The 27825-nt window shown below is 51.3% G+C and overlaps 1 protein-coding gene across 2 annotated transcripts in view; it reads right to left on the reverse strand.

Moving 5' to 3' along the window:
• CLIP2 (CAP-Gly domain containing linker protein 2) overlaps positions 1 to 27825 on the reverse strand; it is a 112539-nt gene that overhangs the window by 3642 nt on the left and 81072 nt on the right. For both annotated transcript variants that reach the window (XM_032756695.2, XM_032756688.2), the window contains 7 exons: positions 24773 to 25708; positions 20741 to 20798; positions 14463 to 14546; positions 11815 to 11971; positions 4844 to 5003; positions 1488 to 1673; positions 512 to 574 (listed from right to left, as the gene is read on the reverse strand). In XM_032756695.2, coding sequence (XP_032612586.1) covers positions 512 to 574; positions 1488 to 1673; positions 4844 to 5003; positions 11815 to 11971; positions 14463 to 14546; positions 20741 to 20798; positions 24773 to 25708 — 1644 coding nt within the window. The remainder of the gene's footprint in view (positions 1 to 511; positions 575 to 1487; positions 1674 to 4843; positions 5004 to 11814; positions 11972 to 14462; positions 14547 to 20740; positions 20799 to 24772; positions 25709 to 27825) is intronic.

Here is a 27825-nt window from a genome sequence, read left to right on the forward strand (position 1 = left end):
TTGGCCAGGCTGGTCTCAAATTCCTGACCTCAAGTGACCTACCAGCCTCAGCCTCCCAAAATGTTGGGATTACAGACGTGAGCCACTGTGCCCAGCCTTTTTAATTTTTTTTTTTTTTTTTGTAGAGAGAGGGTCTCGCTGTATTGTCCACCCTACCTGGCTAATTTTGTATTTTCAGTAGAGATGGAGTTTCACCATATTGGCCAGGCTGGTCTCAAACTCCTGGGCTCAAATGATCCTCCTGCCTTGGCCTCCCAAAGTGCTGGGGTTACAGGTGTGGGCCACTGCGCCCAATCTATAACTTTTTTAAGAAGGGAAGAAAACAAAAATCAAAAGAGCAGGGTGAATCCGGAATCATGTTTGCCTGCAACAGCACCCTTCCTGAGAGACCCTATTGTAAAGCTTCTTGCAGAATGCATCTTTGTGTGTATTCTTAGTGACGTTTCAAGGATTTTCTCCAGAGAGGTCTGCCTGCACGGGAGGGACCTGGGAGGCCCGAGGCGCCCCTCACCTCTTGTTTCTGGGCTTTGTCCTGCTGGTGGATGCCGTTTGCAGAACCGGAATTGCCGATGGTCTGGAAGAGTCAGGGGAGACACTGAGCGAGGTGCACCGGGCAGCAGTTCCCGGTTTGCCCACTAGATGGCGAGGTCTTCCCATGGGACCGTCTCAGGTTCCAAATTCCAACCCCCTTCAGCCTGGGGCTCCCAGCATCCCCAAAGACCAAGCCTCTAGGGGCAAGGCTGCATCTCCCTTCTTAGTCTAAGCTCCTCAGGGCAAAGCCATGTGCCCCTTGAACTGGGGGTTCCAGAGGGCACGGCTCCCTCCCCTTTCAGCCAGGTTCCCAGGACAGAGCTGCCTCCCGCTTCAGATCAGGGTTCCTGGGCCAGGGCTGCCTCCCACTTCTGATGGAGGTTCCTAGGACAGCGCCACCTCCCACTTCAGACCAGGGTTCCCAGGACAGAGCTACCTTCCTCTTCAGACCAGGGTTCCCAGGACAGAGCTGCCTCCCCTTCAGATCAAGGTTCCCGGGACAGAAATGCCTCCCTCTTCAGACTAGGGTTCCCGGGACAGAGCTACCTTCCCCTTCAGACCCAGGTTTCCGGGACAGGGCTGCCTCCCCCTTCAGAACAGGGTTCCTGGGACAGAGCTACTTCCCCCTTCAGACCGGGGTTCCCAGGACAGGGCTGCCTCACCCTTCCGACTAGGGTTCCCAGGACAGACCTGCCTTTGCCTTCAGATTGGGGTTCCCTGGACAGGAGTGCCTCCCCCTTCAGACTGGGGTTCACGGGACAGAGCTGCCTCCCTCTTCAGACCAGGGTTCCTGGGACAGGGCTACCTCCCCCTTCAGACTGGCATTCCCAGGACAGGGCTGCCTACCTCCTCGGACTAGGGTTTTAAAGACAAGGCTGCCTCCCGCTTCAGACGGGGGCTCTGAGGACACTGCCCCGTGGCTTGCCTCCTGGTGGGCCCTGCCGGCCGCAGCTCACCTGGGCCTTGTCAGGGCAGCTCCTCATGGCCTCCATCAGCTTCTCCACCTGCTGAGCCTGGTCCAGCGCATCCCGCAGGGCGTCCTCCGTGCTCATCAGCTGGTGCTGCAGCCGCAGGAGCTCGGGCGCAGAGGACGGGTCAATGAGGGAGTAACGCCTCTGATCCGACAGGGATTTCTCTTTGTCCTGGAAGCGCCAGGAGAGTGGAAGAGCGCATGAGTGTGTGTGTGTGTATGCATGTGCACACGTGTGTGTGTGTTGGTGAGGGTCTCGCCTCTAGGCAGGAAAGTCTTCTAGCCTCACTTTGTCTCTGGGTTCCAAGCCTGGGCATCACCCAGAGGTCCCTCAGGCCTCTGTGAGGTGCTCCATGGTCTCCAAGTGGGGAACCCAGGACCCCCTCCCTCTTGTCCTTTTTTTTTTTTTTTTTTTGAAATGGAGTCTAGCTCTGTTGCCCAGGCTGGAGTTCAGTGGTGCGATCTTGGCTCACTGCAAGCTCCGCCTCCCAGGTTCATGCCATTCTCCTGCCTCAGCCTCCCAAGTAGCTGGGAGGGGCCCGCCACCACGCCTGGCTAATTTTTTCGTATTTTTAGTAGAGACGGGGTTTCACTGTGTTAGCCAGGATGGTCTCAATCTCCTGACCTCGTGATCTGCCTGCCTCGGCCTCCCAAAATGCTGGGATTACAGGCATGAGCCATCGCGCCCAGCCTTGCCTTTAAAAAAAAAAAAGAGAGAGACAGAGACCGAGCATGCTGGTTCATGCCCATAATCCTAGCACTTTGGGAAGCCAAGGCAGGCAGATCATCTGAGGTCAGGAGTTTGAGACCAGCCTGGCCAACATGGTGAAACCCCGTTTCTACTAAAAGTACAAAAATTAGCCGGGTGTGGTGGCTCACATCTGTAGTCCTAGCTACTCAGGAGGCTGAGGCAGGAGAATCGCTTGAACCCGGGAGGTGGAGGTTTCAGTGAGCCAAGATCATGCCACTGCACTCCAGCCTGGGAGACAGAGTGAGACTTGGTCCCCACCGTCCCCCTGCCAAAAAAACCTGAGTCTCACCTATTGTGCAGGCTGGAGTGCAGTGGTGCAATCACAGCTCATTACAGCCTCCAATTCCTGGGCTCAACTGATCCTCCTACCTCAGCCTCCCGAGTAGCTGATACTACAGGGCATGCCACCACACTTGGCTAATTTTTCAATTTTTTTGTAGAGATGGGGTCTTGTTATGAGGTCCAGGCTGGTCTCGAACTCTTGACCTCAAGCCATCCTCCCAACTTGGCCTCCCAAAGCGGTGGGATTATAGGCATGAGCCACCGCACCCAGCACCCTTCTTACACTGCCCCCACCCAACTGTCTTATGAGGCTCCTCCTCTCCATAGTCACCCCCACCATGGCACCCAGAGCTGTCCCTGCCCCAAGGCCTGCCAGCCCCCTCGCTCCTGCACAAACTCCATCCTTCGGAACTGCCCAGTCCTGCCTACTCTGACCCTCCAAACCTCCTCTCAACAGAACCTCCCTCCTGAAATCAAGAGGCTTCTACCCACCCACCAAGGCTTCCCAAGTTCTCCCGTGGACACAGTGCAGGGAGGTGACAAGACAAGAGGCTACCCTGGGGGCAGAGGCTGCCAGTTCCCAAGTAAACTTGACCAACCTGTGCCCTGTGGGCACGAGTCTGAGCTCAGCACTGCCCACTCCTATACGGCTCTGGGGAAGCCCCTGGGGGTATTCAAGACTCCCCAGTCCATGCCAACCCCAGGGGCTTATCTTCTGTTGAGCCACAGGGACCACAGAGGGTGCAGCCACCACACCCCTGCTAGCCAGATAGGCCAGGACTTGAAGGCCAGCAGGACTCAGTGACCCCCCCCACAGCCACAGTCTGAGGTGTGTGGCCAGAGTGATGCTCTTTATCCCGGAGCCCTGAGGGCCAAGGGCCTACTCCCAGATATGGGGGGTGGGGGGTGCTGAGGCCCTCCCTCCAGCCTGTGAACCACCCCCTTGCCCAGGGCTGGGCCCTGCTCTCCTTCCGTCACCTCTACAGTGGCTGAGCCCAGTGTCTGGGCAGGAGGGTGGTGGGGGGCTTCAGGGCAGCTTTCCCAGACAAGGGCCTGTCCTCCTGGACCCCACACCCTCCATATCGTGACGTTGACCAGGCTCAGGCTTGTCCTGAGTGCTCATCACAGGAGGATGGGATGGCATGGGGATGGGGTGGTTTCTTTATTCTTCTTTTTTTTTTTTGAGACGAAGTCTCACTCTGTCGCCCAGGCTGCAGTGCAGTGGCGCAATCTCAGCTCACTCCAACCTCCGCCTCCTGGGTTCAAGTGATCCTCCTGCCTCAACCTCCCAAGTAGCTGGGATTACAGGCATGCACCATCATGCCCGGCTAATTTTTATATTTTTAATAGAGATGGGGTTTCGCCATGCTGGCCAGGCTGGTCTCATACTCTTGACCTCAAGTGATCCGCCTGCCTCAGCCTCCCAAAGTGCTGGGATTACAGGTGTGAGCCACTGCGCCTGGCCAAGGGATGGGGATGGTCCTGTCCTATGCTACCAGCATCACCTGCTTACCCCAACCCGTCTCTGCAGACTCAGTGAAGTCAGGTTCCTATTCATAATAGAAAAGAAATCTCGACTGGGCGCAGTGGCTGACACCTGTAATCCCGCCATTTTGGGAGGCCGAGGTGGGCGGATCACAAGGTCAGGAGTTAGAGACCATCCTGCCTAACATGGTGAAACCCTGTCTCTACTAAAAATACAAAAAATTAGCCGGGCGTGGTGGCGGGCGCCTGTAGTCCCAGCTACTCGGGAGGCTGAGGCAGGAGAATGGTGTGAACCCAGGAGGCAGAGCTTACAGTGAGCTGAGATCACACCACTGCACTCCAGCCCAGGCAACAGAGCGAGACTCCGTCCCAAAAAAAAAAAAAAAAAAAAAAAAGAAATCTCAGCCACCCAGAATCCCAGGCTTGCTGTAGACTTTCAAGTTCTCGTCTCCTTCCTGAGACTGATGTGTGAAGCCCCACTGCAGGACCCTGAGCAAGGAACTGGCTTGTGGTTGATTACTCCTCTGAACGGGGAGCTCTTTACCTGTATTGGCTCATCCTACCTCTGGACAGGTCAGATAGGAAGTTTTCCTTTGCACCGTATCACACAGACTGCCACATAGGCAGCCATGATATCTGCAAAAGCGGCTAGCCAGGGTCCCTCCACCTGCCTGTGGTCCTAGAAGATTTCAAATCCTCACCATGACTCAGCTGTCCCTGGGGTCATTCTAGGAGATCTCCAGTCTCCATGGCCTGACAGCAAGGCTAGCCCAGCCCCACCCGGACTAGTGCCCCTGCCCCTAGGCCACCACTACCCCACATACCAGCCCGGTCAGCTTTTCACGCAGGCCCCGGATGTCATCCTTGAGTTTCTGCTCCTTGATCCGCCACTCAGCCTTGTGTACCTCGCGGCTCAGGTCCCTCTCTGGACCTGGGGAGTGACGATTGGCCTCCAGCAGCAACACCCGCAGTTCATTCAGGCTCCTGGGGGTGAGGTGAGCACAGAACCACTGCACTCAGCCCCAGCTCCTCCAGCTCCCACACTCTAGCAATTTGCCAAGTGTCCAGGGGCTGACCAGCTGGTGGGGGATATGGGCTACTAGATGGCATCTGTGCCACGAGGGGGCCACAGTAGACATAATTCAACCAAAGCCCAAGAGGGCCCAGGATTTGGGGCTGGGATGGTCCTGAGGACTTGACCTTTCCTAGGATACTTTTTAAAGTTGTTGTGGGGGTAGTGCAAGGCACAGTGGCTCGCACCTGTAATCCCAGCACTTTGGGAGGCTGAGGTGGGCGGATCACTTGAGGTCAGGAGTTTGAGACCAGCCTGGCCAACATGGTGAAACCCCATCTCTACTAAAAATACAAAAATTAGCCAGTTGTGGTGGTGAGCACCTTTAATCCCAGCTACTCGGCAGCTGAGGCAGGAGAATCACTTGAACCTGGGATGTGGAGGTTGCAGTGAGCCAAGATCGTGCCATTGCACTCCAGCCTGGGCAACAGAGCAAGGCTGTCTCAAAGAAAATAATAATAAATAAAAATTTTAAAGAAAAGACAATATATTTGTTTAATTAAAACACACACACACACACACACACACACACACAACCCCAAAACATTTACCCAAGAAATCTCATGAGGCAAGATGTTTTATCTTTTTTTAAAAAATAAGGACAGGGTCTTGCTATGTTGCCCAGGCTTGTCTCAAACTCCTGGCCTCAAGTGATCCTCCCGCCTTGGCTTCCCAAAGTGCTGGGGTTACAAGTTTGAGCCACTGCCCCTGGCTGGCAAGACATTTTAAATACCTGATGTCAAATGGGTTTTATATCCCATATCACCTCTTAATCAACTGATGGGAGCTACCTAGAGTACTATGATGAGAATGGTTCTGAGGCCACATGTGGGGTCTGCAGGAAACAGTGCAGTGATCGATTGGTAATGCCTGCCATGGGCACAGGCAGGAGCACATGCACCCCTGTGCCCTAGCCTTTTCCCTTGCCTGCAACTACTACAGAGGGGAAAACTCCCTTACTAGGTGGCCACGGGTAGAGAACAGTGGAAATCTGCTGGCAAGGCTCCTTTCCCTTTCCTCCTCCTTGCTGCTATGATGTATGATGTGATGGCTGGACTTTCAGCAGCCACCTTGCAACCATGTGGGAGGGAGCACTGCAAACGTATTGGCACTGAGATCTTAAGCTCCTGAACCAACTGATAGACACAGCTACCTCCAGATTTCTTGTTATGTAAGAAAAGGAAATCTCTACTAGTTTAATCTGCTGTTTGATGGATGTGACATCATTGTCACCAAAGCATTCCTAGCTGATCTCCCACCTCCATCCTAAGCACTGCAGGAGTGTGGAAGAGCCCACAGTGGCCTGTATCAATCAAGAAAGGCTTCAAGGAAGAGGTGACAATGTGCTAAGCCTTGAAGAATGGACTGGACTTAGCAAACTGGCCAAAAAGAAGGTATCTCTGGCCAGACATGGTGGCTCATGCCTGTAATCCCAGCACTTTGGGAGGCTGAGAAGGACAGATAACCTGAGGTCAGGAGTTTGAGACCAGCCTGGCCAACATAGCGAAACCCTGTCTCTAATCAAAATACAAAAATTAGCTGGGTATGGTAGCACATGCCTGTAATCCCAGTACTTTGGGAGGCCAAGGCAGGCAGATTACTTGAGGTCAGGAGTCAAGACCAGCCTGTCAACATGGTGAAACCCTGTCTCTACTAAAAATACAAAATTAGCCGGGCGTGGTGGCGCATGCCTGTAATCCCAGCTACTTGGGAAGCTGGGGCAGGAGAATTGCCAGCCCAGGAGGCAGAGGTTGCGGTGAGCCAAGATTGTGCCACTGCACTCCAGCCTGGATAACAGCGAGACTCCGTCTCAAAAAAAAAAAAAAAAAAAAAAAAGAAGAAGAAGAAAAAGAAGGTATCCCAGAAGGGAGGAATCTCATAACTGATGAGAGCTGAAGGATGGAAGGAGGCTGTTGACAGCAGGGAAAGGGGGACGAGGTCAGGCTCTGGGAAAGAGGAAATGTGGCTTCAGATGACAGGGAAAATTCAGAGACCACGGATGAAGACCCAAAACTCCAGGAAGTTCTATCGAGACTCAGCGGAGGGGCATCCTGTGGCTGAGACCGGGCAGAAAGCTTCCTCGGAGAAGGTGAAACCAGGCAGGGCACCAAGAATAACTTTTCCACTTAGGATGGGAGACAGGGGAGGGAGGGCAGCCCTGGAACCCTGGCCAGGGGCCTGGCTGGTTTGTTCCTACTGGAAAAGGCACAGGCTGCATCTGCAGAGGGCGGTGTTGTTTTGGAAAATGCCTAGATTGCCTCATCGCATCTGTTTCCCTCCTGGGCAGGGCTACAGTTTCTAGAAAGGTGCTAGATTTGTAGCAAATGTAGCTAGAGCAACTCCTAATCTGTATAGAAGGAAAGGAGATCGCATTTCTTCTTTTACAAAAGGACATCTGTGCTTCAAAGAGATTCCTTTAACTTGGGTTGAAATGCAAATGCTGGGCCCGGCGTGGTGGCTCACGCCTGTAATCCCAGCACTTTGGGAGGCTGAGGCGGGTGGATCACCTGAGGTCAGGAGTTTGAGACCAGCCTGACCAACATGGAGAAACCCCATCTCTACTAAAAATATAAAATTAGCCGGGCATGGTGGCGCATGCCTGTAATCCCAGCTACTTGGAAGGCTGAGGGAGGAGAATTACTTGAACCCGGGAGGCGGAGGTTGCGGTGAGCAGAGATTGTGCCACTGCACTCCAGTGTGGGCAACAAGAGCAAAACTCCATCTCAAAAAAACAAACAAAAAAAAGAAATGCAAATGCTGGGCCCGGCTCAGTGGCTCACACCTGTATTCCCAGCAATTTGGGAGGCAGAGGCAGGCAGATCACTTGAGGTTAGGAGTTGGAGACCAGCCTGGTCAACATAGTGAAACCCTGTCCCTACTAAAAATTAGCCAGGCATTGTGGCAGGCGCCTGTAATCCCAGCTACTCGGGAGGCTGAGGCAGGAAAATTGCTTGAACCCAGGAGGTGGAGGTTGCAGTGACCTGAGATCGCGCCACCGTACTCCAGCCTGGGTGACGGAGTAAGTCTCCGTCTCAAAAAAAAAAAAAAAAAAGCAAATGCTTACAGGGGCTGGGGGACCCTGTCCAGGAATTGGGAGTAAGACAAATAATGAAGGGAAAGTGGGGCCTCCCCAGGAGACTCAGAGGGCCCACGCCCACAGAAGGGGGCAGGGGCTCCCCAACTATGATGGGGTGATCGCCATGCTGGAAGTCTGTCCTGTGTTGTTAGGTCTTGCCATTTACTATTTTTTAAAATTGTACTTATTATTATTATTGTTATTATTGAGACAGAGTTTCACTCTTGTTGCCCAGGCTGGAGTGCAATGGCACGATCTTGGCTCACTGCAACCTCCACCTCCTGAGTTCAAGCGATTCTCCTGCCTCAAGTAGCTGGGATTACAGGCGTGCTTCACCAGACCTGGTTAATTTTTGTATTTTTAGTAGATATGGGGGTTCATCATCTTGGCCAGGCTGGTCTTGAACTCCTGACCTCAGGTGATCCACCTGCCTCGGCCTCCCAAAGTGCTGGGATTACAGGCGTGAGCAGCCACCACACCCAGCCTTTTATTTATTATTTTTTGAGACAGGGTCTCTCTCTGTCGCCCAGGCTGTGGTGTGATCATGGCTTACTGAGCCTCCACCTCCTGGGCCCAAGTAATCCTACTACCGCAGCCTCCTGAGTAGCTGGGACCCACAGGCGTGTGCTCCACGCCCAGCTACTTTCTTTCTTTCTTTTTTTTTTTTTTTGAGATGGAGTCTCGCTCTGTCGCCCAGGCTGGAGTGCAGCAGTGTGATCTTGGCTCACTGCAACCTCTGCCTCCTAGGTTCAAGCAATTCTCCTGCCTCAGCCTCCCGAGTAGCTGGGACTACAGGTGCCCACCACCACGCCCGGCTAATTTTTTGTATTTTTAGTAGAGACAGGGTTTCACCGTGTTAGGCAGGATGGTCTCGATCTCCTGACCTCGTGATCCGCCTGCCTCAGCCTCCCAAAGTGCTGGGATTACAGGCGTGAGCCACTGTGCTCGGCCATGCCCAGCTATTTTTCTATTTTTTTGTAGAGATGGGGTTTTGCTGTGTTGCCCAGGCTGGTCTTGAACTCCTGAGCTCAAGGGATCCTCCAGTCTCCGCCTCCCGAAGTGCTGAGATTTCAGGTGTGAGCCACCATGCTAGGCCAGATCTTCCCATTTTTTAAGGGAATGTGGAGAAATCTGGATTTTCTGTAACATTTGATTTTTATTTTCTTTAATTAATTAACCTTTTTTTTTTTTTTCCTTGAGACGTAGTCTCACTCTACCGCCCAGGCTGGAGTGCAGTGGCACAATCTCGACTCACTGCAACCTCTGCCTTCCAGGTTCAAGTGACTCTCCTGCCTCAGCCTCCTGAGTAGCTGGGACTACAAGTGCGTGCCACCATGCCTGGCTAATTTTTGTATTTTTAGTAGAGACAGGGTTTGGCCATGTTGACCAGGCTGGTCTCAAGCTCCTGATCTCAAGTGATCTGCCCGCTTTGGCCTCCCAGAGTGCTGGGATTACAGGGGTGAAGCACCACACCCGGCCCCATCTTCTGATTTTTAAATGTGAGTTTAATTTCTTAAAGGCTCAGAGGGACCATACAAACCATGTCTATGGACTGAATCTAGCTCATTGGATGCTAAAGTGTGTTCTGAGGAAATCCCAGTGGGTCCCTTAAGACCTTTTCAAGGGATCTATGGCTCAAAACTATTTTTGTAATAATAACAAAACTGTTTTCATTACTTATCTTCAGAATATGATAGGTTTTTTCTGGGGCTAGTAGACATACTAACCATGATCTGAAAAGGATATTCAAATACTCCTTTCTTTTCTAACTACGTATCTATGTAAGGTCAGATTTTTAGAACATAGTTCAACCAAAAGAGCAAATTGCAAAGATGGAACATGGAAAAAGATGCCAGAATCTAGTTTATCCTATTAAGCCCCAATATTCAAGGATTTTGCAAAAATTTGAAATAATGCCACTCTTCCCAGTAAATATTTTTTGTTTTGGAAAATAGTTATTATTATTATTATTTTTTTGATGGAGTTTCGCTCTTGTCACCCAGGCTGGAGTGTAGTGGCACAATCTCGGCTCACTGCAACCTCCGCCTCCTGGGTTCAAGAGATTCTCCTGCCTCAGCCTCCCAAGTAGCTGGGATTACAGGCGCCTGCCAACACGCCTGGCTAATGTTTTGTATTTTTAGTAGAGACAGGGTTTCGCCATGTTGGACAGGCTGGTCTTGAACTCCCAACCTCAGGTGATCTGCCCACCTCGACCTCCCAAAGTGCTGGGATTACAGGCAGGAGCCACCTCGCCCCATCGCCCCCTCCCCCCCACCAGAAAATAGTTACTTTTTATCAAAAGCATGCTACTTATGTTACATGCAATTGGCTTATTAATTTTATTTTTTGAGACAGGGTCTTACTGCCACCTCCCAGGCTGGAGGGCAGTAGCAAGACCTTGGCTCACTGCAGCCTCGACTTGCCACCTAAGGTGATCCTCCCACCTCAGCCTCCTGAGTAGCTGGGATTACAGATGTATGCTACCACACCCAGCTAAATTTTGTATTTTTGGTAGAGAGGGGGTTTTGCCATGTTGCCCAGGCTGGTCTCAAAGTCCTTGGCTCAAGTGATCCTCCTGCCTCAGCCTTCTAAAGTGCTGGGATTACAGGTGTGAGCCACCACGCCCAGCCTGGCTTCTTATTTTAAGATGGATTCGTATCTTACACTTTTTTCAGTCTTAATTCTAATATGGTAAATATAGAATAAACAAACACAAGCTCTTTGGGGATCCTCAATAATTTTTAGGAGTTTAAAGGGGTCCCTGAGACCAAACATTTTGGGGAGGCATTAATCTTTTCTTTCTTTCTTTTTTTTAAAGAGACAGGGTTTTGCTCTATTGCCCCAGCTGGAGTGCAGTGGTGGGACATAGCTCACTGCAGCCTTGAACTCCTGGGCTCAAGAGATCATCCTGCCTCAGCCTGCCAAGTAGCTAAGACTACTGGTGCATACCACCAGGCTTGGCTAATTAAAAAAAACAAAAATTAAAACAAACAAAAAAAACTTTTTATTATTTTTTTGAGATGGAGTCTTGCTCTGTCACCCAGGTTGGAATGCAGTGGCACGATCTCAGCTCACTGCAGCCTCCTCCTCTCAGGTTCAAGGGATTCTCATGCCCCAGCCTGCCGAGTAGCTGGGACTACAGGCACACACCACTACACCCAGCTAATTTCTGTATTTTTAGTAGAAACGGGGTTTCACCATTTTGGCCAGGCTGGTCTTGAACCCCTGACCTCAGGTGATCCGGCTGCCTCGGCCTCCCAAGGTGCTGGGATTACAGGTGTGAGCCACTGCACCCAGCCTAATTTATTTATTTTTTTTAGAGATAGGTGTCTCACTATGTTGCCCAGGCTGGTCTTGAACTCCTGGGCTCAATCCTCCTGCCTTAGCCTCCCCAAAGTGCTGGGATTACAGCCATGAGCCACTGTGCCTGGCCCCACTCTTTTCTGTAAGCTCTGCTTGGAAAACAGTGTAGAGGCTTTGGAGACTTTATCGGAGCTTAGAGGAGAGCAGGGTGATCGCTCGAGATCAGCCACCTGGCCCACCAGCTCTGCCCCCTCTCTGCCCCAAGATAACATGAGCTAATGTCAAGAAGTGCAGCAAGGGCCAGGGCCACAGGGAGGACCCAGCCGGCCTCACGGCCGCCTCACCGCTCCTTCCGCAGCAGCTCCTGGCTGATGAGGACTAGCTGGCCCGAGGCGTCGTGGGTCTTCCGGGACACTGTCTCCAGCTCCGCCTCCAGGCGCCGCTTCTCCTTCAGGAGGGCGTCCACCTTCTTCTCGCCCGACTTACACTTGCTCTCCAGCGCTGGGGTCAGCCGGCAGGGAAGGGAGGAAGAGGATTGGGAACACGTGAGCTTCTGTCCCACCCAAGGGCAAAGACCTGGGCAGGGCGCTGATTCTCCCAGGGGATGAAGGTGACATATGCCACTGCATAGTTTTGAAGGTTTAGAGATTGGGTCTGGCTCTGTCACCCAGACTGGAGTGCAGTGGCACAGTTATAGCTCATTGCAGCCTCCAACTCCTGAGCTCAAGCAATCTTCCTGCCTCAGCCTCCTAAGTAGCTGGGACTACAGGAGTGCACCATCATACCTGGCAGATTTTCTTTTTGGAGACAAAGTCTCGCTCTGTCACCCAGGCTGCAGTGCAGTGGTGCGATCTTGGCTCACTACAACCTCCGCCTCCTGGGTTCAAGCAATTCTTCTGCCTCAACCTCCCAAGTAGCTGGGACTACAGGCATGTGCCACCACACCTGGCTAATTTCTGTATATTTAGTAGAGATGGGGTTTCGCCATGTTGGCCAGGCTGATCTCGAACTCCTGACCTCAAACAATCCACCCCACTTGGCCTTCCAAAGTGCTGGGATACAGATGTGAGCTATGGCGTCCGGCGAAATTTTTTTTTTTTTTTTTGAGATGGAGTCTTGCTGTTGTTGGCCCGGAAGTGCAATGGCATGTTCTCAGCTCACTGCAACCTCCGCCTCCCAGGTTGCAGCAATTCTCCTGCCTCAGCCTCCCAAGTAGCTGAGATTACAGGTACCCACCATCATGCCCGGCTAATTGTTTTTTTTGTGTGTGTGTGACGGAGTCTCACTCCGCTGCCAGGCTGGAGTGCTGTGGCACAATCTCTACTTACTGCAACCTCTACCTCCCGGGTTCAAGTGACTCTCCTGCCTCAGCCTCCTGAGTAGCTGGGACTACAAGTGCACGCTACTACGCTCAGCTAATTTTTTTGTATTTTTAGTAGAGACGGGGTTTCACCATGTTGGCCAGGCTGGTCTCAAACTCCTGACCTCAGGTGATCCACCTGCCTTGGCCTCCCAAATTGCTGGAATTATAGGCGTGAGTCACCACGCCCAGCCCCGGCCAAATTTTTGTATGTTTTGTAGAAATGAGGCCTCACTATGTTTCATAGGCTTGTCTCGAACCCCTGGCCTCAAGCAATCCTCCCTCCTCGGCCTCCCAAAGTGCTAAGATTATAGGCATGAGCATCGCACACGGCCTCCACTGCATAATTTTAAAAGGACCATTGGTCTCAATTGTCCCTACAAGGTAGGTGGCAAGGGGCCTGAGAGAACAGGTACAATAAACAGATCAATCCTTGCCAAGCACAGCAGCCGCTTAGGCTCCTGGTGTGGGGAGCAGGACCACACACGTGTGTTTACGCTGTTGCCTGGATTAGGAAAAGCTTCACTTTCACCTTGGACTTGGAGGAGTCTGAGGTCCACTGACCTTTTTTGGGACCAATTCTGCCTTGTACTGGGGAATGGACAGAAGACGGGGTGGCAACCATTTCTGAGGAGGGGGTCTGTCTCATGCCCACCACCACTGGTGTTCTGGTGAACAAGAAGCAGGGCCAGGGGCCAGGCGTGGTGGCTCACACCTGTAATCCCAGCACTTTGGGAGGCCGAGGCAGGTGGATCACCTGAGCTCAGGAGCTGGAGACCAGCCTGGCCAACATGGCAAAACCCCATCTCTACTAAAAAAAATACAAAAATTAGCTGGGCCTGGTGGCGGGCGCCTGTAATCCCAGCTACTCAGGAGGCTGAGGCAGTAGAATTGCTTGAACCCGGGAGGCGGAGGTTGCAGTGAGCTGAGATTGCACCACTGCACACCAGCCTGGGTGACAGAGTGCGACCCTGTCTCAAAAACAAAACAAAAAGAGAGAGAGAGAGAAAAACCAGAAAGTCTTCAGGATCAGAAAGGAGGAACCCAGGATAGAATTTCAGGACACAGAGAACACATAGCTGGCTCTGGGGACAGAAGCTGGCAGGGAGGCATTATAGGATGGACCACGTGTGGGCCACTCACTGCTCCCCAGGTACATGTTTGTCTGGTGCAGGTGACCTGGCCCTGGCCCTTTTATTTATTTATTTATTTTTGAGATGGAGTCTCGCTCTGTCACCGACGCTGGAGTGCAGTGGCGCCATCTCAGCTCACTGGCAGCTCCGCCTCCCAGGTTCAAGCGATTCTCCTGCCTCAGCCTCCTGAGTAGCTGGGATTACAGGAGCCCGCCACCACGTCCGGCTAATTTTTGTATTTTTAGTAGGGACGAGGTTTCACCATGTTGGCCAGGCTGGTCTCGAACTCCTGACCTCAGGTGATCCGCCCGCCTCGGCCTCCCAAAGTGCTGGGATTACAGGCGTGAGCCACCGCACTTGGCCAGCCCTTTTCTTCTCAAAGCAGAGTCGGGGAGGGGACCCTGAGCCAGGCCCTGACTCACTCCATGCTCAATTGGCAGCTGAATGGCGCGGCCCCAGTGAAAGCCTCCCGCATCTGCCCTGCGGGAGGGAGACTTACCACTTACTTGGGCCCTGAGCATCTCGGTCTGGGAGGTCAAGGCTGTCACCTCTTTGTCCCTCTTGTTCAGCTTGTCCTGCAGGCCTAGGGGAGAGAGGAGAGACGAGAAGCATCAATGCTCCTGGACCAAAGCAGCAGTGGGCAGGGCTGTGGCCCTCCCACAGGAGCTCTGTGACGGGGTCACACTTGGCCTCCAGGGTCCAAGTTCTTCCTCATTCCAGCCGACTCGCTGGGTAACCCGCCCTAAAGAAGAGGACCTGACACTGGCCGGGCACGGTGGCTCATGCCTGTAATCCCAGCCCTTTGGGAGGCCGAGGCCAGCGGATCACCTGAGGTAGGGGGTTCAAGACCAACATGGTAAAACCGCATCTCTACTAAAAATACAAAAATTAGCTGGGTGTAGTGGCAGGTGCCTGTAATCCCAGCTATTAGGGAGGCTGAGGCAGGAGAATCGTTTGAACCCGGGAGGCAGAGGCCATGGTGAGCTGAGATAGCACCATTGCACTCTAGCCTAGGCGACAGAGCGAGACTGGGTCTCAAAAAGAAAAAAAAAAAAAGAGGCTGGGCGCGGTGGCCCACGCCTCTAATCCCAGCATTTTGGAAGGCCAAGGCGAGCAGATCACCTGAGGTCGGGAGTTTGAGACCAGCCTGACCAACATGGAGAAACCCCGTCTCTACTAAAAATACAAAATTAGCCGGGCGTGGTGGCGCATGCCTGTAATCCCAGCTACTTGGGAGGCTGAGGCAGGAGAATCCCTTCAACTTGGGAGGCGGAGGTTGCGGTGAGCTGAGATCGCACCATTGCACTCCAGCCTGGGCAACAAGAGCGAAACTCTGTCTCAAAAAAAAAAAAAAAAGAAGATCCGACACTATGTGGTCTTAGATAACCTGTCACAGCCTTAGTCCCCTCAGGTGAAAAACAGGGAGAACAATAACAGTGCCCTAGGTCACCAGTCATATGTATTCAAGCCTGGGTGCTCCTCACAGCCACAAAGGACAGAACGGACGCCAAGTACCCAGAAACATCTCCACCTTCTGCAAGTTAATTTATAAAGGGAATGTAATACCACTAAAAATACCAACACGATTTTAACTTTTTTTTTTTTTTTTTTTGAGGCAGGTTCTCATTCTGTTGCTCAGGCTGGAGTGGAGTGTGCAATCACAGCTCACTGCAGCCTCGACTCCTGGGGTTCAAGTGATCCTCCTGCCTCAGCCTCCCGAGTAGCTGGGACCACAGGTATGTGCCACCACATCTGGATAATTTTTTATTTTTTATCTTTTTGGAGACAGTCTCACTCTGTCACCCAGGCTGGAGTGCAGTGGCGCCATCTCGGCTCACTGCAACCTTCACCTCCCAGGTTCAAGATATTCTCCTGCCTCAGCCTCCTGAGTAGCTGGGATTGCAGGCATGCATCACCACACCCGGCTAACTTTTTTTTTTTGTATTTTTAATAGAGACAGGGTTTCACCATGTCCGCCAGGCTGGACATGAACTTTTGACCTCATGTGATCCGCCCACCTTGGCCTCCCAAAGTGTTGGGATTATAGGCATGAGCCACCGCGCCTAGCCTAATTGTTTATTTTTTGAAGAGACAAGGTCTCACTATGTTTCCCAGGCTGGCGTTGAACTCCTAGGCTCAAGTGATCCTCCTGCCTCAGCCTCCTAAAGTCCTGGGATTACAGTGTGAGCCACTGCGCCCAGCCTGATTTAAAATTTTGGTGGAACTAGATGTGCCGATTCTAAGTCACTTGTAAAAATGAGCAAGAAAATCCAAGAGTTTGACAGTTCCTCAAAAATTTAAACATAGAATTACCATATGAGGCCAGGTGCAGTGGCTCATGCCTGTTATCCCAGCACTTTGGGAGGCCGAGGCAGGTGCATCGATTGAGGGCCAGGAGTTCAAGACCAGTCTGGCCAACATTGCAAAACCCCGTCTCTACTAAAAATACAAAAATTAGCCAGGCGTGATGGCGCACACCTTTAATCCCAGCTACTCAGGAGACTGAGGCAGGAGAATCACTTGAAGCTGGGAGGTGGAGGTTGCAGTGAGCCGAGATTGCACCACTGCACTCCAGCCTGGGTGACAGAGTGAGACTCCATCTCAAAAAAAAAAAAAACATATGACCTAGCATTCTACTCTCCTAGGTATATACCCCAAAGCACTGAAAACAGGTACTTAACAAGTACATGCACATCTATGTTCTTAGCAGCATCGTTCACAATAGCCAAAAGGTGGAAACAACCCAAATACCCATCAACTGAGGAATGGATCAACAAAATGTGGTATGTCCATACAATGGGATATCATTTGGCTGCAAAAAATAATGAGGTTCTTTTTTGTTTTGTTGTCGTTGTTGTTGGTGTTTGAGATGGAGTCTCACTCTGTCACCCAGGCAGGAGTGCAGTGGCGTAATCTTGGCTCACTGCAACCTCTGCCTCCCAGGTTCAAGTGATTCTCTCTGCCTCAGCTTCCTGCGTAGCTGGGATTACAGGCACACACCACCACACCCAGCTAATTTTTGTATTTTTGGTAGAGACGGAGTTTCACCATGTTGACCAGGCTGGTCTTGAACTCCTGACATGAAATGTTCCAAATAGATAAATCCACAAAGATAGAAAGTAAATTAGTGGTTGTGATGGGCTTGGGGGAGAGGAGGATGGAGAAGCACTGCTAATGGGCATGAGTTCTCCTTTTGGGGTGATGAGAACGTTTGTTTTTTCTTTATTTTTCTTTTGTAGAGATGGGTTTTCGCCATGTTGTCCAGGCTGGTCTTGATCTCCTGACTTCAAGCAATTCTCCTGCCCGGGCCTCCCAAAGTGCTGGAATTACAGGTGTGAGCCACCAAATCCAGCCCATGAGAATGTTTTGGAAACCAGATAGAAGTGCTGGGTGTGCTAAATTGTTGACTGCGCTAAATGCCATTGAAGTGTTTGCTTTAAAATGGCTGATTGTATGTTATGTTAATTTTTTTCATTTGTTAATTTTATAACAAACCTGCACATGTCTATTTTATGTTAATTTCAGCTTAGTTTTTAAACAATAGCCAAGAGAATTTTGATAAAGCAGAGAAGAACAAGCCATGCCAGAAATTACAACATAGACAAAGCTTGACTAATTAAAACATTATAGAATTGGCACATGAAGAGAATAACAAGTCATTGGAATAGAACAAAAGTCCAGAAATAGAGTCAATTACATAAGTGAATTTAAAGACAATAAGGTTAGTAATTCCAATCAATGAGGGTTGGGGGGGAGAAAATGACCATTTTCAAAAATAGTGTTGGGATAAGTGGGTATTCCTTTGGGAAAAAATAAAAATGGATCCTTATCTCACACCTTATATAAGGATAATATAAATCTAGATGGATCAGAGATTTCAGCATAGAAAATAGGACAGGCCGGGCACGGTGGCGCATGCCTGTAATCCCAGCACTTTGGGAGGCCGAGGCAGGCAGATCACGAAGTCAGGAGATCGAGACCACCCTGGATAACACGGAGAAACCCCGTCTCTACTAAAAATACAAAAAAAATAGCCGGGCATGGTGGCGGGCACCTGTAGTCCCAGCTACTTGGGAGGCTGAGGCAGGAGAATGGCGTGAACCCGGGAGGCAGAGTTTGCAGTGAGCTGAGATCGTGCCACTGCACTCTAGCCTGGGCCACAGAGCGAGACTCCATCTCAAAAAAAAAAAAAAGTAGGACAGAAAAGTACCAGAAGAAACCACTGGATACATTTTTAAAACTAAAAAAGAATTTTTTTTTTTTTTTTTTTTTTTTTTTTGGTGACAGGGTCTCACTCTATCACTCAGGTTGGAGTGCAGTGGCATGATCATAGCTCACTGCAGCCTCAACTTCCTGGGCTCAAGAGAGCCTCCTGCCTCACCTTCCCAAGTACCTGGGACTATAGCTGCATGCCACCATATCTGGCTAATTTTTGGAGGGAGGTAGTTCTTGTAGAGACAGGGTCTGACTATGTTGCCCAGGCTGGTCTTGAATTCCTGGGCTCAAGCAATCCTCCTAACTCAGCCTCCCAAAGTGCTGGGATTACACGTGTGAGCCACCATACCTGGCCTGATTTTTTAAATATCTGCATGGCCAACACCACCATAAGAAAAAAGTCAAACGGCAAATGACAAAGTGGGGAAAATGTTTGCAATGTCATACACAAAGAGCTTCTAAAAATCAGCAAAAAGATCAGTAACCCAATCAGAAAAAATGGTCAAAAGACACAAATAGAAATGCAAATAGAAGCCGGGCGTGGTGGCTCATGCCTGTAATCCCAGCACTTTGGGAGACCAAGGCAGGAGGATCATGAGGTCAGGAGTTCGAGACCAGCCTGGCCAACATAGTGAAACTCCGTCTCCACTAAAAAAAAAAAAAAAATTAGCAAGACATGGTAGCATGCACCTGTAGTCCCAGCTACTCAGAAGGCTGAGGCAGGAGAATCGCTTGAACCTGGGAGGTGGAGGTTGTGGTGAGCTGAGATCGCGCCACTGCACTCCAGCCTGGGCAACAGAGTGAGACTCTGTCTTAAAAAAAAAAAAAGATGGCCGGTGTGGTGGCTCACGCCTGTAATCCCAACGCTTTGGGAGGCCGAGGCAGGCAGATCACGAGGTCAGGAGATCGGGACCGTCCTGGCTAACACGGTGAAACCCCGTCTTTTCAAAAAATACAAAAAATTAGCTGGGCGTGGTGGCGGGCGCCTGTAGTCCCAGCTACTCGGGAGGCTGAGGCAAGAGAATGACATGAACCCAGGAGGCGGAGCTTGCAGTGAGCTGAGATAGAGATAGCGCTACTGCAGTCCGGCCTGGGTGAAAGAGCGAGACTCCGTCTCAAAAAAACAAACAAACAAACAAACAAAAAACAGCCTCAACATGGAGAAACCCTGTCTCTACTAAAAAAAAAATACAAAAATTAGCCAGGCGTGGTAGTGCATGCCTGTAATCCCAGCTACTTGGGAGGCTGAGGCAGGAGAATTGCTTGAACCTGGGAGGCAGTGGTTGCAGTGAGCTGAGATCGCGTCATTGCACTCCAGCCTAGGCAACAAGAGCAAAACTCCCGTCTCAAAAAAAAAAAAAAAAAAAAAAAATGCAAATAGAAATACCTCTTAACTTCATCCACATAAGAGAAAGGTGAGTTGAAGTTACATCAGATAACACCTTTTACCTTTCAGACTGGCAAAGATCACAAAGTCTGATCAAACGTTTTGTTGATGGAGTTTGAGGGGAAACAGGCTTTCAACCACAGCTGGTGGGAATTAAAATTGATTGAGCCCAGTGGAAGTCAAGGTAATTTTCTACAGCGGTGTTTGTAACTGACCAAGACTGGAAACAATCTGTGATTGTTACTGGAAACCAGCTAAATATACAATGATACCTCCACACAATGGAATATTCTGTACCCTGTAAGAGAATGTACTATTGATAAGGAACCGTCTCCAAGATACATTGTTAAATGGAATAAATGAAGGAGCTGAAAGAATGGAAGGTATGGTACCATTTGTGTCACTTGCTTGCTCGTACCTGCACAAAATATTTCTGGAAAGGGGATATAAAGAGGCCAACACTGCGCCTTTAGGGAGGGAAGAATAGAGAACAGGGAAAAGTTTGCCATATGCCCTTTGAACCATTTGAAGTTTAGACCTGTTTTTAAAGTTTAAACCGGCCGGACACGGTGGGTCACGCCTGTAATCCCAGCACTTTGGGAGGCCAAGGCAGGCGGATCACGCGGTCATGAGATCGAGATCACCCTGGTCAACATGGTGAAACCCCGTCTCTACTAAAAATACAAAAATTAGCTGGGCGTGTTGGTGCATGCCTGTATTCCCAGCTACTCAAGAGGTTGAGGCAGGAGAATTGCTTGAACCAGGGAGTCAGAGGTTGCAGTGAGCTGAGATCGCACCACTGCACTCCAGCCTGGCAATAGAGTGAAACTCCGTCTAAAATAAACAAATAAATAAAAATAAAGTATAAACTAACTAAATAAATAAAAATAAAGTATAAACCAAACAAATAATAAGGTTTGATATTCCATTAAGGTTACTATTCCATTAAATCTGTTTCAAAAAAAAAAAAAGACAGCAACTTGGAAGGCTGGTGCAATGCCTATCCCTCTGTAAACTGGCCTCCTCCCTTGTAGGAGTGCATAGCTCACAGCACACAGGAGGTGACTCTTACCCAGTGGCAGATGATGCAAACCAAAATGTGACCCAGCAGGAAGGCAGAGCCAGCCAGCCTCTTCCCAGAGCCCAGAGTCCCACCCGGCCTGGTGGCCACTCACCCTCCACAGTTTCCTTCGTCCTGATCGTCTCCTCTGATATGTCATTCGACTCAATCATCTGCAAAAAGAGCCCCTGTAAGGGGGATGCTCACCTCTGCCCCTTTACCCCACCCCAGCCAGCCCAGAAAGCACACCTGCAGTTTGCACACCCTACTCCTACAAAGGGGAACCTCAGTGACAGACTCAGGGACTTGCTGTGGTGGCAGGGAGTGCAGACGTCCTCAGTCTGACCTCCCTGACAACAGAGGACCCCCATTCTGCACCCAGCTCTGCTGAAGGCCACCTGTGCAGCTTATACATGAATACCTCCTACCCTTCCTTTGTTGAAAATGTTTATTATATTAAACAGATGGCTCCTTCCCTGCGACGCCTACAGAAATTTGTCCTGGGAATTTGTTTCTCTGTCTCCCAGAGACAAGACTTCTGGCCTCAGTTTCCCATCTATCAAACAAATATTGGCTGCTTTGGGTTAGTGTGTGCACAGCATGCTTGGGGCCACCTCCTGGAGGGACTTCATTAAATGCTAGCTTCTTTCTCTCCAACATTTCTTTTTAATAATAAACCCACAGGCCAAAGAAGAAAAGACTGATTAAAAAAAAAAAATCAGCCTGGCACACATCACTATGACAAAAGTCAAAACACAACCAATAGGCTCCCTGCCACTCTTGGCAGGAGTTTCCAGTCTCCTGCCCAGGCTGGCTGTCCTCCGAGCCAGCCAGAGTCTGGCACTGCAGATCAGGGCAGCACAGAGCTGAGTTGGCAGTCACCTCCATCATTCTGCCCCTCATACTTCTGTTCATACATCCTAAGTCCCATTTGAGTCTCAATTAGTTGAATGAACTAAGCCCCTTGGATCATAATTTGTATATGATGCAGTAATGAGGCACACACTAAATTTTTCTTTCTTTTTTTTTTTTTTTGAGAAGGAGTCTCGCCCTGATATCCAGGCCAGAGTGCAATGGCTCAATCTCAGCTCACTGCAACCTCCACCTCCCGGGTTCAAGCGATTCTCCTGCCTCAGCCTCCCGAGTAGCTGGGATTACAGGCGTCCACCACCACACCCAGCGAATTTTTGGGTTTTTAAATTTTATTATTATTTTTTGAGACGGAGTCTCACTCTGTCGCCCAGGCTGGAGTGCAGTGGTGTGATCTCGGCTCACTGCAACCTCTGCCTCCAGGATTCTGAAGCGATTCTCCTGCCTCAGCCTCCCTAGTAGCTGGGACTACAGGCACCCCCTACCACGCCTGGCTAATTTTTTGTATTTTTAGTAGAGACAGGTTTCACCATGTTGACCAGGCTGGTCTGAAACTCCTGACCTCAGGTGATCCACCTGCCTTGGCCTCCCAAAGTGCCGGGATTACAGGTGTGAGCCACCGCACCTGGCCACTAGAATAATTTTTAAAATTCCCATATTTACTACCTGAGACCAAAAGTCCAGTTGTCCTTAGGCCTAAACCTCTGAACATGGGGACATATGCATTTAGACTAAGCCCCAGTATATACAGAAAATCAAGAGATGGGCTTTTTTTTTTTTTTTTTTTTTCCAGACGGAGTCTCCCTCTGTTGCCCAGGCCGGAATGCAGTGGCACAATCTTGGCTCACTGCAACCTCCCGGGTTCAAGCGATCCTTGTGCCTCAGCCTCCCGAGTAGCTGGGATTATAGGTGTGAGCCACTGTGCCCAGCCAAGAGATGGGCTTTCTGGGGCCACTACTACTTCTTGGTCCAAGGGCACCTGTGAATGAGGGGCAGGGATTGGGGGAGGTGTCCTCAGGCCTCTGTCCCCCATGCTCTGTAGAACCACAGCAACCTCAAACCTCCCCGCTCAGGGAATTCAGTTCCTGAGTTGCAGGCTGTTTCTGCCTGCCCTGAACAGCTAATCAGGCCATGTGCACATAAGCTAATTTGGGTTTCTTCCTTTTCTTTAAGCCCAGGATCCTGGAAGAGCACTTGCTAAAAAAAAAAAAAAATCCCTTCCTGGGAGAAGGGGCAGGAAGGCCGTTGCAAGGGACCTCAAGGCATGATGCAGAAAGATTTCCTTTTAGACAAAAAAGCACCCTGGATTCAGAAGTCCTGAGAACTTATTGCCCACATGCTAAATTCTGGTTTTTTTGTTTGTCTATTTTCTTGAGTCACAGCCTCACTGTGTCACTCAGGCTGGAGTGCAGTGGTGCAGTCATTATCTCACTGCAGCCTCAAACCCTTGGGCTCAAGTGATCCTCTTGCCTCAGCCTCCAGCGTAGCTGGGGACTACAGGTACACTACCACTGTACTCGGCTAATTTTTTATTTTTGTAGAGATGGGGTCTAACTGTGTTGTCCAGGCTGGTCTCAAACTCCTGGCCTGAAGCAATCCTCCTGCCTCAGCCTCTCAAAATGCTGGACCCATCCATAAATTCTGGTTTGAATATACATGAGGGTGGCCAGGTGCAGTACCTACTCCCTGTAATCCCAGCACTTTGGGAGGCAAAGGCGGGCAGATGACTTGAGCCCAGGAGTTTGAGACCAGCCTGGGCAACATGGTGAAACCCCATCTCTACAAAAACTATAAAAATTAGCCGGGTGTGGTGGGGCACACCTGTGGTCCTGGTGACTTGGGAGGCTGAAGTGGGAGGTTCGCTCAAGCCTGGGAGGTTGAGACTGCAGTGAGCCATGATCATGCCACTGCACTCCAGCCTGGGAGACAGAACAAGACCCTGTCTCAAAAACAAAACCAAAAAAAGGCCAGGGATGGTGCCTCACACCTGTAATCCCAGCACTTTGGGAGGCCGAGGCAGGTGGATCACCTGAAGTCAGGAGTTTGAGACCAGCCTAGACTACCTGGCGAAACCCTGCCTCTACTAAAAATAGAAAAATTAGCTGGGCGTGGTGGTGCACACCTGTAATTGCAGCTACCTGGGAGGCTGAAACAGGAGAATTGCTTGAACCTGGGAGGCAGAGGTTGCAGTGAGCTGAGATCCCACCACTGCACTCCAGCCTGGGCAACAAGAGCAAAACTCTATCTCAAAAAAAAAAAAAAAAAAAAAAAATGTATGTGGGGGAACTGGAAACTCAAGAATCCCTGAGTACAATTTGTATACAGGCAAGAGTCCGTTGCTAGCCATCCCTCCTATGAATTAATTCCTGTTGTCTTGGGCACTCTCTGTCAGCCCCACAGGGAATGGGGTTGAACATCTCTGCCACTGAGAGGCTGCGGACCTGGGAAAGTCTTGGTTTGCTCACCTGTGAAATGGAGCCAGTATCAATCTAAGGATGTTAAGGTGAAATGGAGTCACATAGGGCCTGGCATAAGACGTGGTACCCAGAGCCACTCAAAAGGCCCTTCCTGGCCCTGGTGGAGTGGGCACAGCTCACCTGGGTGTTGACCTCCTCAGAGGGGCTGGGAGGATGGGTTCAGCTGAAGGAAGAAGGGGTAGATGCTTAAGGAATTTCTAGATTTGGAGCAAAATTGACATTGGTGACAGCGACCTCTTTAGGGCCACCCCCTCTAGCCTTCCAGACCCCACTCCGGGAACTCCCACATTCTGGGGAAGTACTTGTTGGCACCGTTGCTAAAGTCTCATTAGGACTGGCAGAAAGGGGGCTGCCGCTGGTTCCCCAGGTGAGCTTCTGAGTTGGAGATGGGTGCCCCCAGGGGGATAGGCAGAACTTGCCTTCAGGTCTGTGCCAGCCCCAGGGTGCAGGGTCTGAGGTCCTGGGTCCTAGGAGCCCTGCACCCTAAGACATGTATGGGTAAATCAAAGCCCGTCCTCTGCACGGAGGTCCCATCTCTCCAGGCCTGCTCTGTGCGGGGGGGATGCAGCCAGGTCAGCTCAGACCAGCTTCAGTTCTCCCTGGTCACCAGGGCGCACTGCCCCTCTAACAGAGGGCCAAGGAGCTCCTCCTGTAAGCCAGGTGACCCCCTTCCTTGACTGCCCCAGGCATGATCTCGGGGACAAGGGAAATGCTTCCTGGGCTGCAGAACAGAGGTCAGCAAACGCCCAAGCCCTCCCCAGCCCGACCCTCCCGCCCCAGCAGGAGGGGCAGGCGCCTACGTGGGTGTGCTGGGAGGAGCACAGGGCCTCGACCGCCTGGAGTCTGTTCTCAGCCACCAGGAGCTTCTCCCGCAACCTCTCGACCTCCTGTTTGCCCTGGGCTTCTGCCCGCTGCAGCCGCTCGTAGTCCAACATCTTCTTCTCGGCCAGCGAGATCTGTTCCTTGAGGAACTCGATAGCCTGCGCCTGGCCCCGGTACTCCACGTCCAGTTTTTCCAGCTCGTGCACACGCAGCTCGGCATCCCGGCGCTGGTCCTGGGCCTCCTGCAGCTCCAGCCGATGCTGGCTGGCTTGCACCTCCAGCTGGGCCCGCCAGTGCCGCTGCAGCCCAGCCAGCTCCTCCTGGGTTTCCTGCAGCTTCTCCCGCAGGGCCTCCTTCTCCTTCACGTGCATGGCGGTCTCTAGGTCATGCTTGGCCTGCAAGTTACCCAGCTCCAGCTGGTGCTCCATCTTGATGCCCTCCATCACTGCCTTCAGCTCGCCAATCTCCTTCTGCTGGGCGCCTGGGCCCGAGTTCAGGGTGGCTTTGAGGTCCTCCAGGGACTTCTGGTGGTCCGAGGCCAGCGAGTCCAGCTTGGATTTCCAGTTGTCCATGAGCCCCATGTTCTCGCTGGTGGCCTGCTGAACCTTGTCCTTCAGGCCCGCCACCTCCTGTGCGTACTTCTCGTTGGCCGCGCGGAGCTTGTCCACCTCCGCCTGGTAGGCCTTCAGGGCCTTCTCGTATTTATCCCGCAGCACCCCGCTCTCCCTCTGGTGTTCCTTGCTGGCCGAGAGCAGCCGCTCCCGCAGCCGCAGGGTCTCGGCGGCGTCGGGGTGGTCCGGGGGCGGGGGGCCCGAGTGCAACAGGCACTGCTGGAGCTCCTCGATCTCACCGCGGCGCAGGGTGAGCTCCTCCTCCAGCTGCAGCACGCGCGACTTCTCGGCCACTGTGGTCAGCTGCCGGGAGAGAGGGAGACAGGGATCAGCGGGCTGGCTGGCTGGAAGGTAAGGAGGGCACAATGGTGGGGGTGGGGTGGGGGGCGTCCACTCGAGGGCACCAGCCCCAGCAGGTGGAGGTCATGGGAAGGGAAAGGCGCTCACTCCCTCCTGAGTGCCGGCTGGAGGTAGAGGCCCGGCCCATCACAGCATCCAGAAGGACTTCCCTGGCTATACCCCAAAGATTCACAGAGCCAACTGTTGCCACTCCTCTACCTAGGTGCCTTGGACAAATTGGTGGTTAAAAGAAACCACCTATGTGAGGTTACAGCTCTTTTTTTTTTGAGTCTCGGTCTGTCACACAGGCTGGAATGCAGTGGCCTGATCTCAGCTCACTGCAACCTCTACTTCCCAGGTTCGAGCGATTCTCCTGTCTCAGCCTTCCGAGTTGCTGGGACAACAGGCACACACCACCATGCGCCTGGGGAATTTTTGTATTTTTTTAGTAAAGATGGGGTGTCACCCTTTTGCCTAGGCTGGTCTCAAACTCCTAGCCTCAAGTGATCCACCCACCTTGGCCTCCCAAAGTGTTGGGTTTATATGCATGAGCCACCGCTCAGCCTTTTTTTTTTTTTTTTTTTTAAAGAGACAGGGGTCTAGCTATGTTGCCCAGGCTGGAGTGCAGCCGTGCACTAATAGCTCACTGTACCCTCAAATTCCTGGGCTCAAGCAATCTTCCTGCCTCAGCCTCAAGAGCAGCTGGGACTCTATGGGCATGAGCCACCATGCCCAAACGAGTTAAAGTTCTTTGTATTTTTATTAAGAAATTTTTTTTTTTGTTAACATTCTTTTTAAAGAACAGAGGCCACAGTGAATTTTACATTATCCTGCCCTAGGAAGGATATCCAGCCCAAGGGGCTGCCTGGAGGCAGTGGCCAAGAAGGGTCCAGTTTAATGATTAAAGCAGAAGAGGGTGCTCCCAGACTCAACTTTCAACAAAAAACTCTTAGAGGCTCCATTCTCCAAAAAACCACCTTGATCACGCTGATGGTCATAGATATGAAAATGATATATTTTCAAGCTTTAAATCCATTACAAGCTTTAAACATTTTGTTTCTGAAGGTATCCTTTAGTTCAATAAACTAATTTTTGTTTTGTTTTTTGGTTTTTGTTTTTTTCGAGATGGAGTCTCACTCTCTTGCCCAGGCTGGAGTGCAGTGGCGCGATCTCAGCTCACTGCAACCTCTGCCTCCCCAGTTCAAATGATTCTCCTGTCTCAGCCTCCCAAGTAGCTGGGACTACAGGTGTGCACCACCCTGCCCAGTTAATCTGTGTATTTTTAATAGAGACAGGGTTTCACCATGTTGGCCAGGCTGGTCTTGAACTCCTGACCTCAGATGACCTCAGGTGATTCACCCGCCTTAGCCTCCCAAAGTGCTAGGATTACAGGTGTGAGCCACCACACCCAGCCCTGTTTTTGTGTTTTCATCAGGTTGAACCCTAGATCAAGATGCATTTGGAGGGCTCCGGCCCGTCCATGGTGACTGGGTCAGTTTGTGCGTTCAGTCTTCATGCACATGAGTCTGTACCGTACAAGCACATGGTCACTGAGCAATGGCCAGTGTGTGCAAATGGATCCTGTGTGTCTCCAGACACCTGCACACATGCACACAGCCACTCGTGCACGGAGGCCAACATGCAGAAACTGACCACTGCTCCTTCCACATCTACATACTGTTTATGGGGTGCTTTTCCAGTCATCACTTGCTGCCTGTTTTTGCTTCCTCCCAGAGGGACTGCTGGGGGGCCGGCTGGCTGTTCTCCTGTGAGTGCCTACACAGAGTGCTGGGTCCCAGGCGTGCATGGTAAGCCTGGAGGGGACTGCTGGGCCTGGAGCAGGGACTCAGAACTGCCCTAGGAGTCTGGAAGCTTCACCCACAAGCAGAGCTGTTCCACGGCTCCAGGACCCATCATAGCACCATTCCCTGGGGACACCTCCACTCCCTCAAAAGCCCCACCCCTTACTCAGCCCCAGGTCCTTCAGCCCAGCCCCTCCTGCCCCCATGTTTCAGGCTCTCTGGGCCAGAGAAACTGGGAAGAGATCTGCAGTTCCTGACCTCCTTCCTCTCCCCAGCCTC

This window comes from Hylobates moloch, unplaced genomic scaffold (genome assembly GCF_009828535.3).
Source record: "Hylobates moloch isolate HMO894 unplaced genomic scaffold, HMol_V3 SCAFFOLD_1, whole genome shotgun sequence".
Taxonomy (NCBI): domain Eukaryota; kingdom Metazoa; phylum Chordata; class Mammalia; order Primates; family Hylobatidae; genus Hylobates; species Hylobates moloch.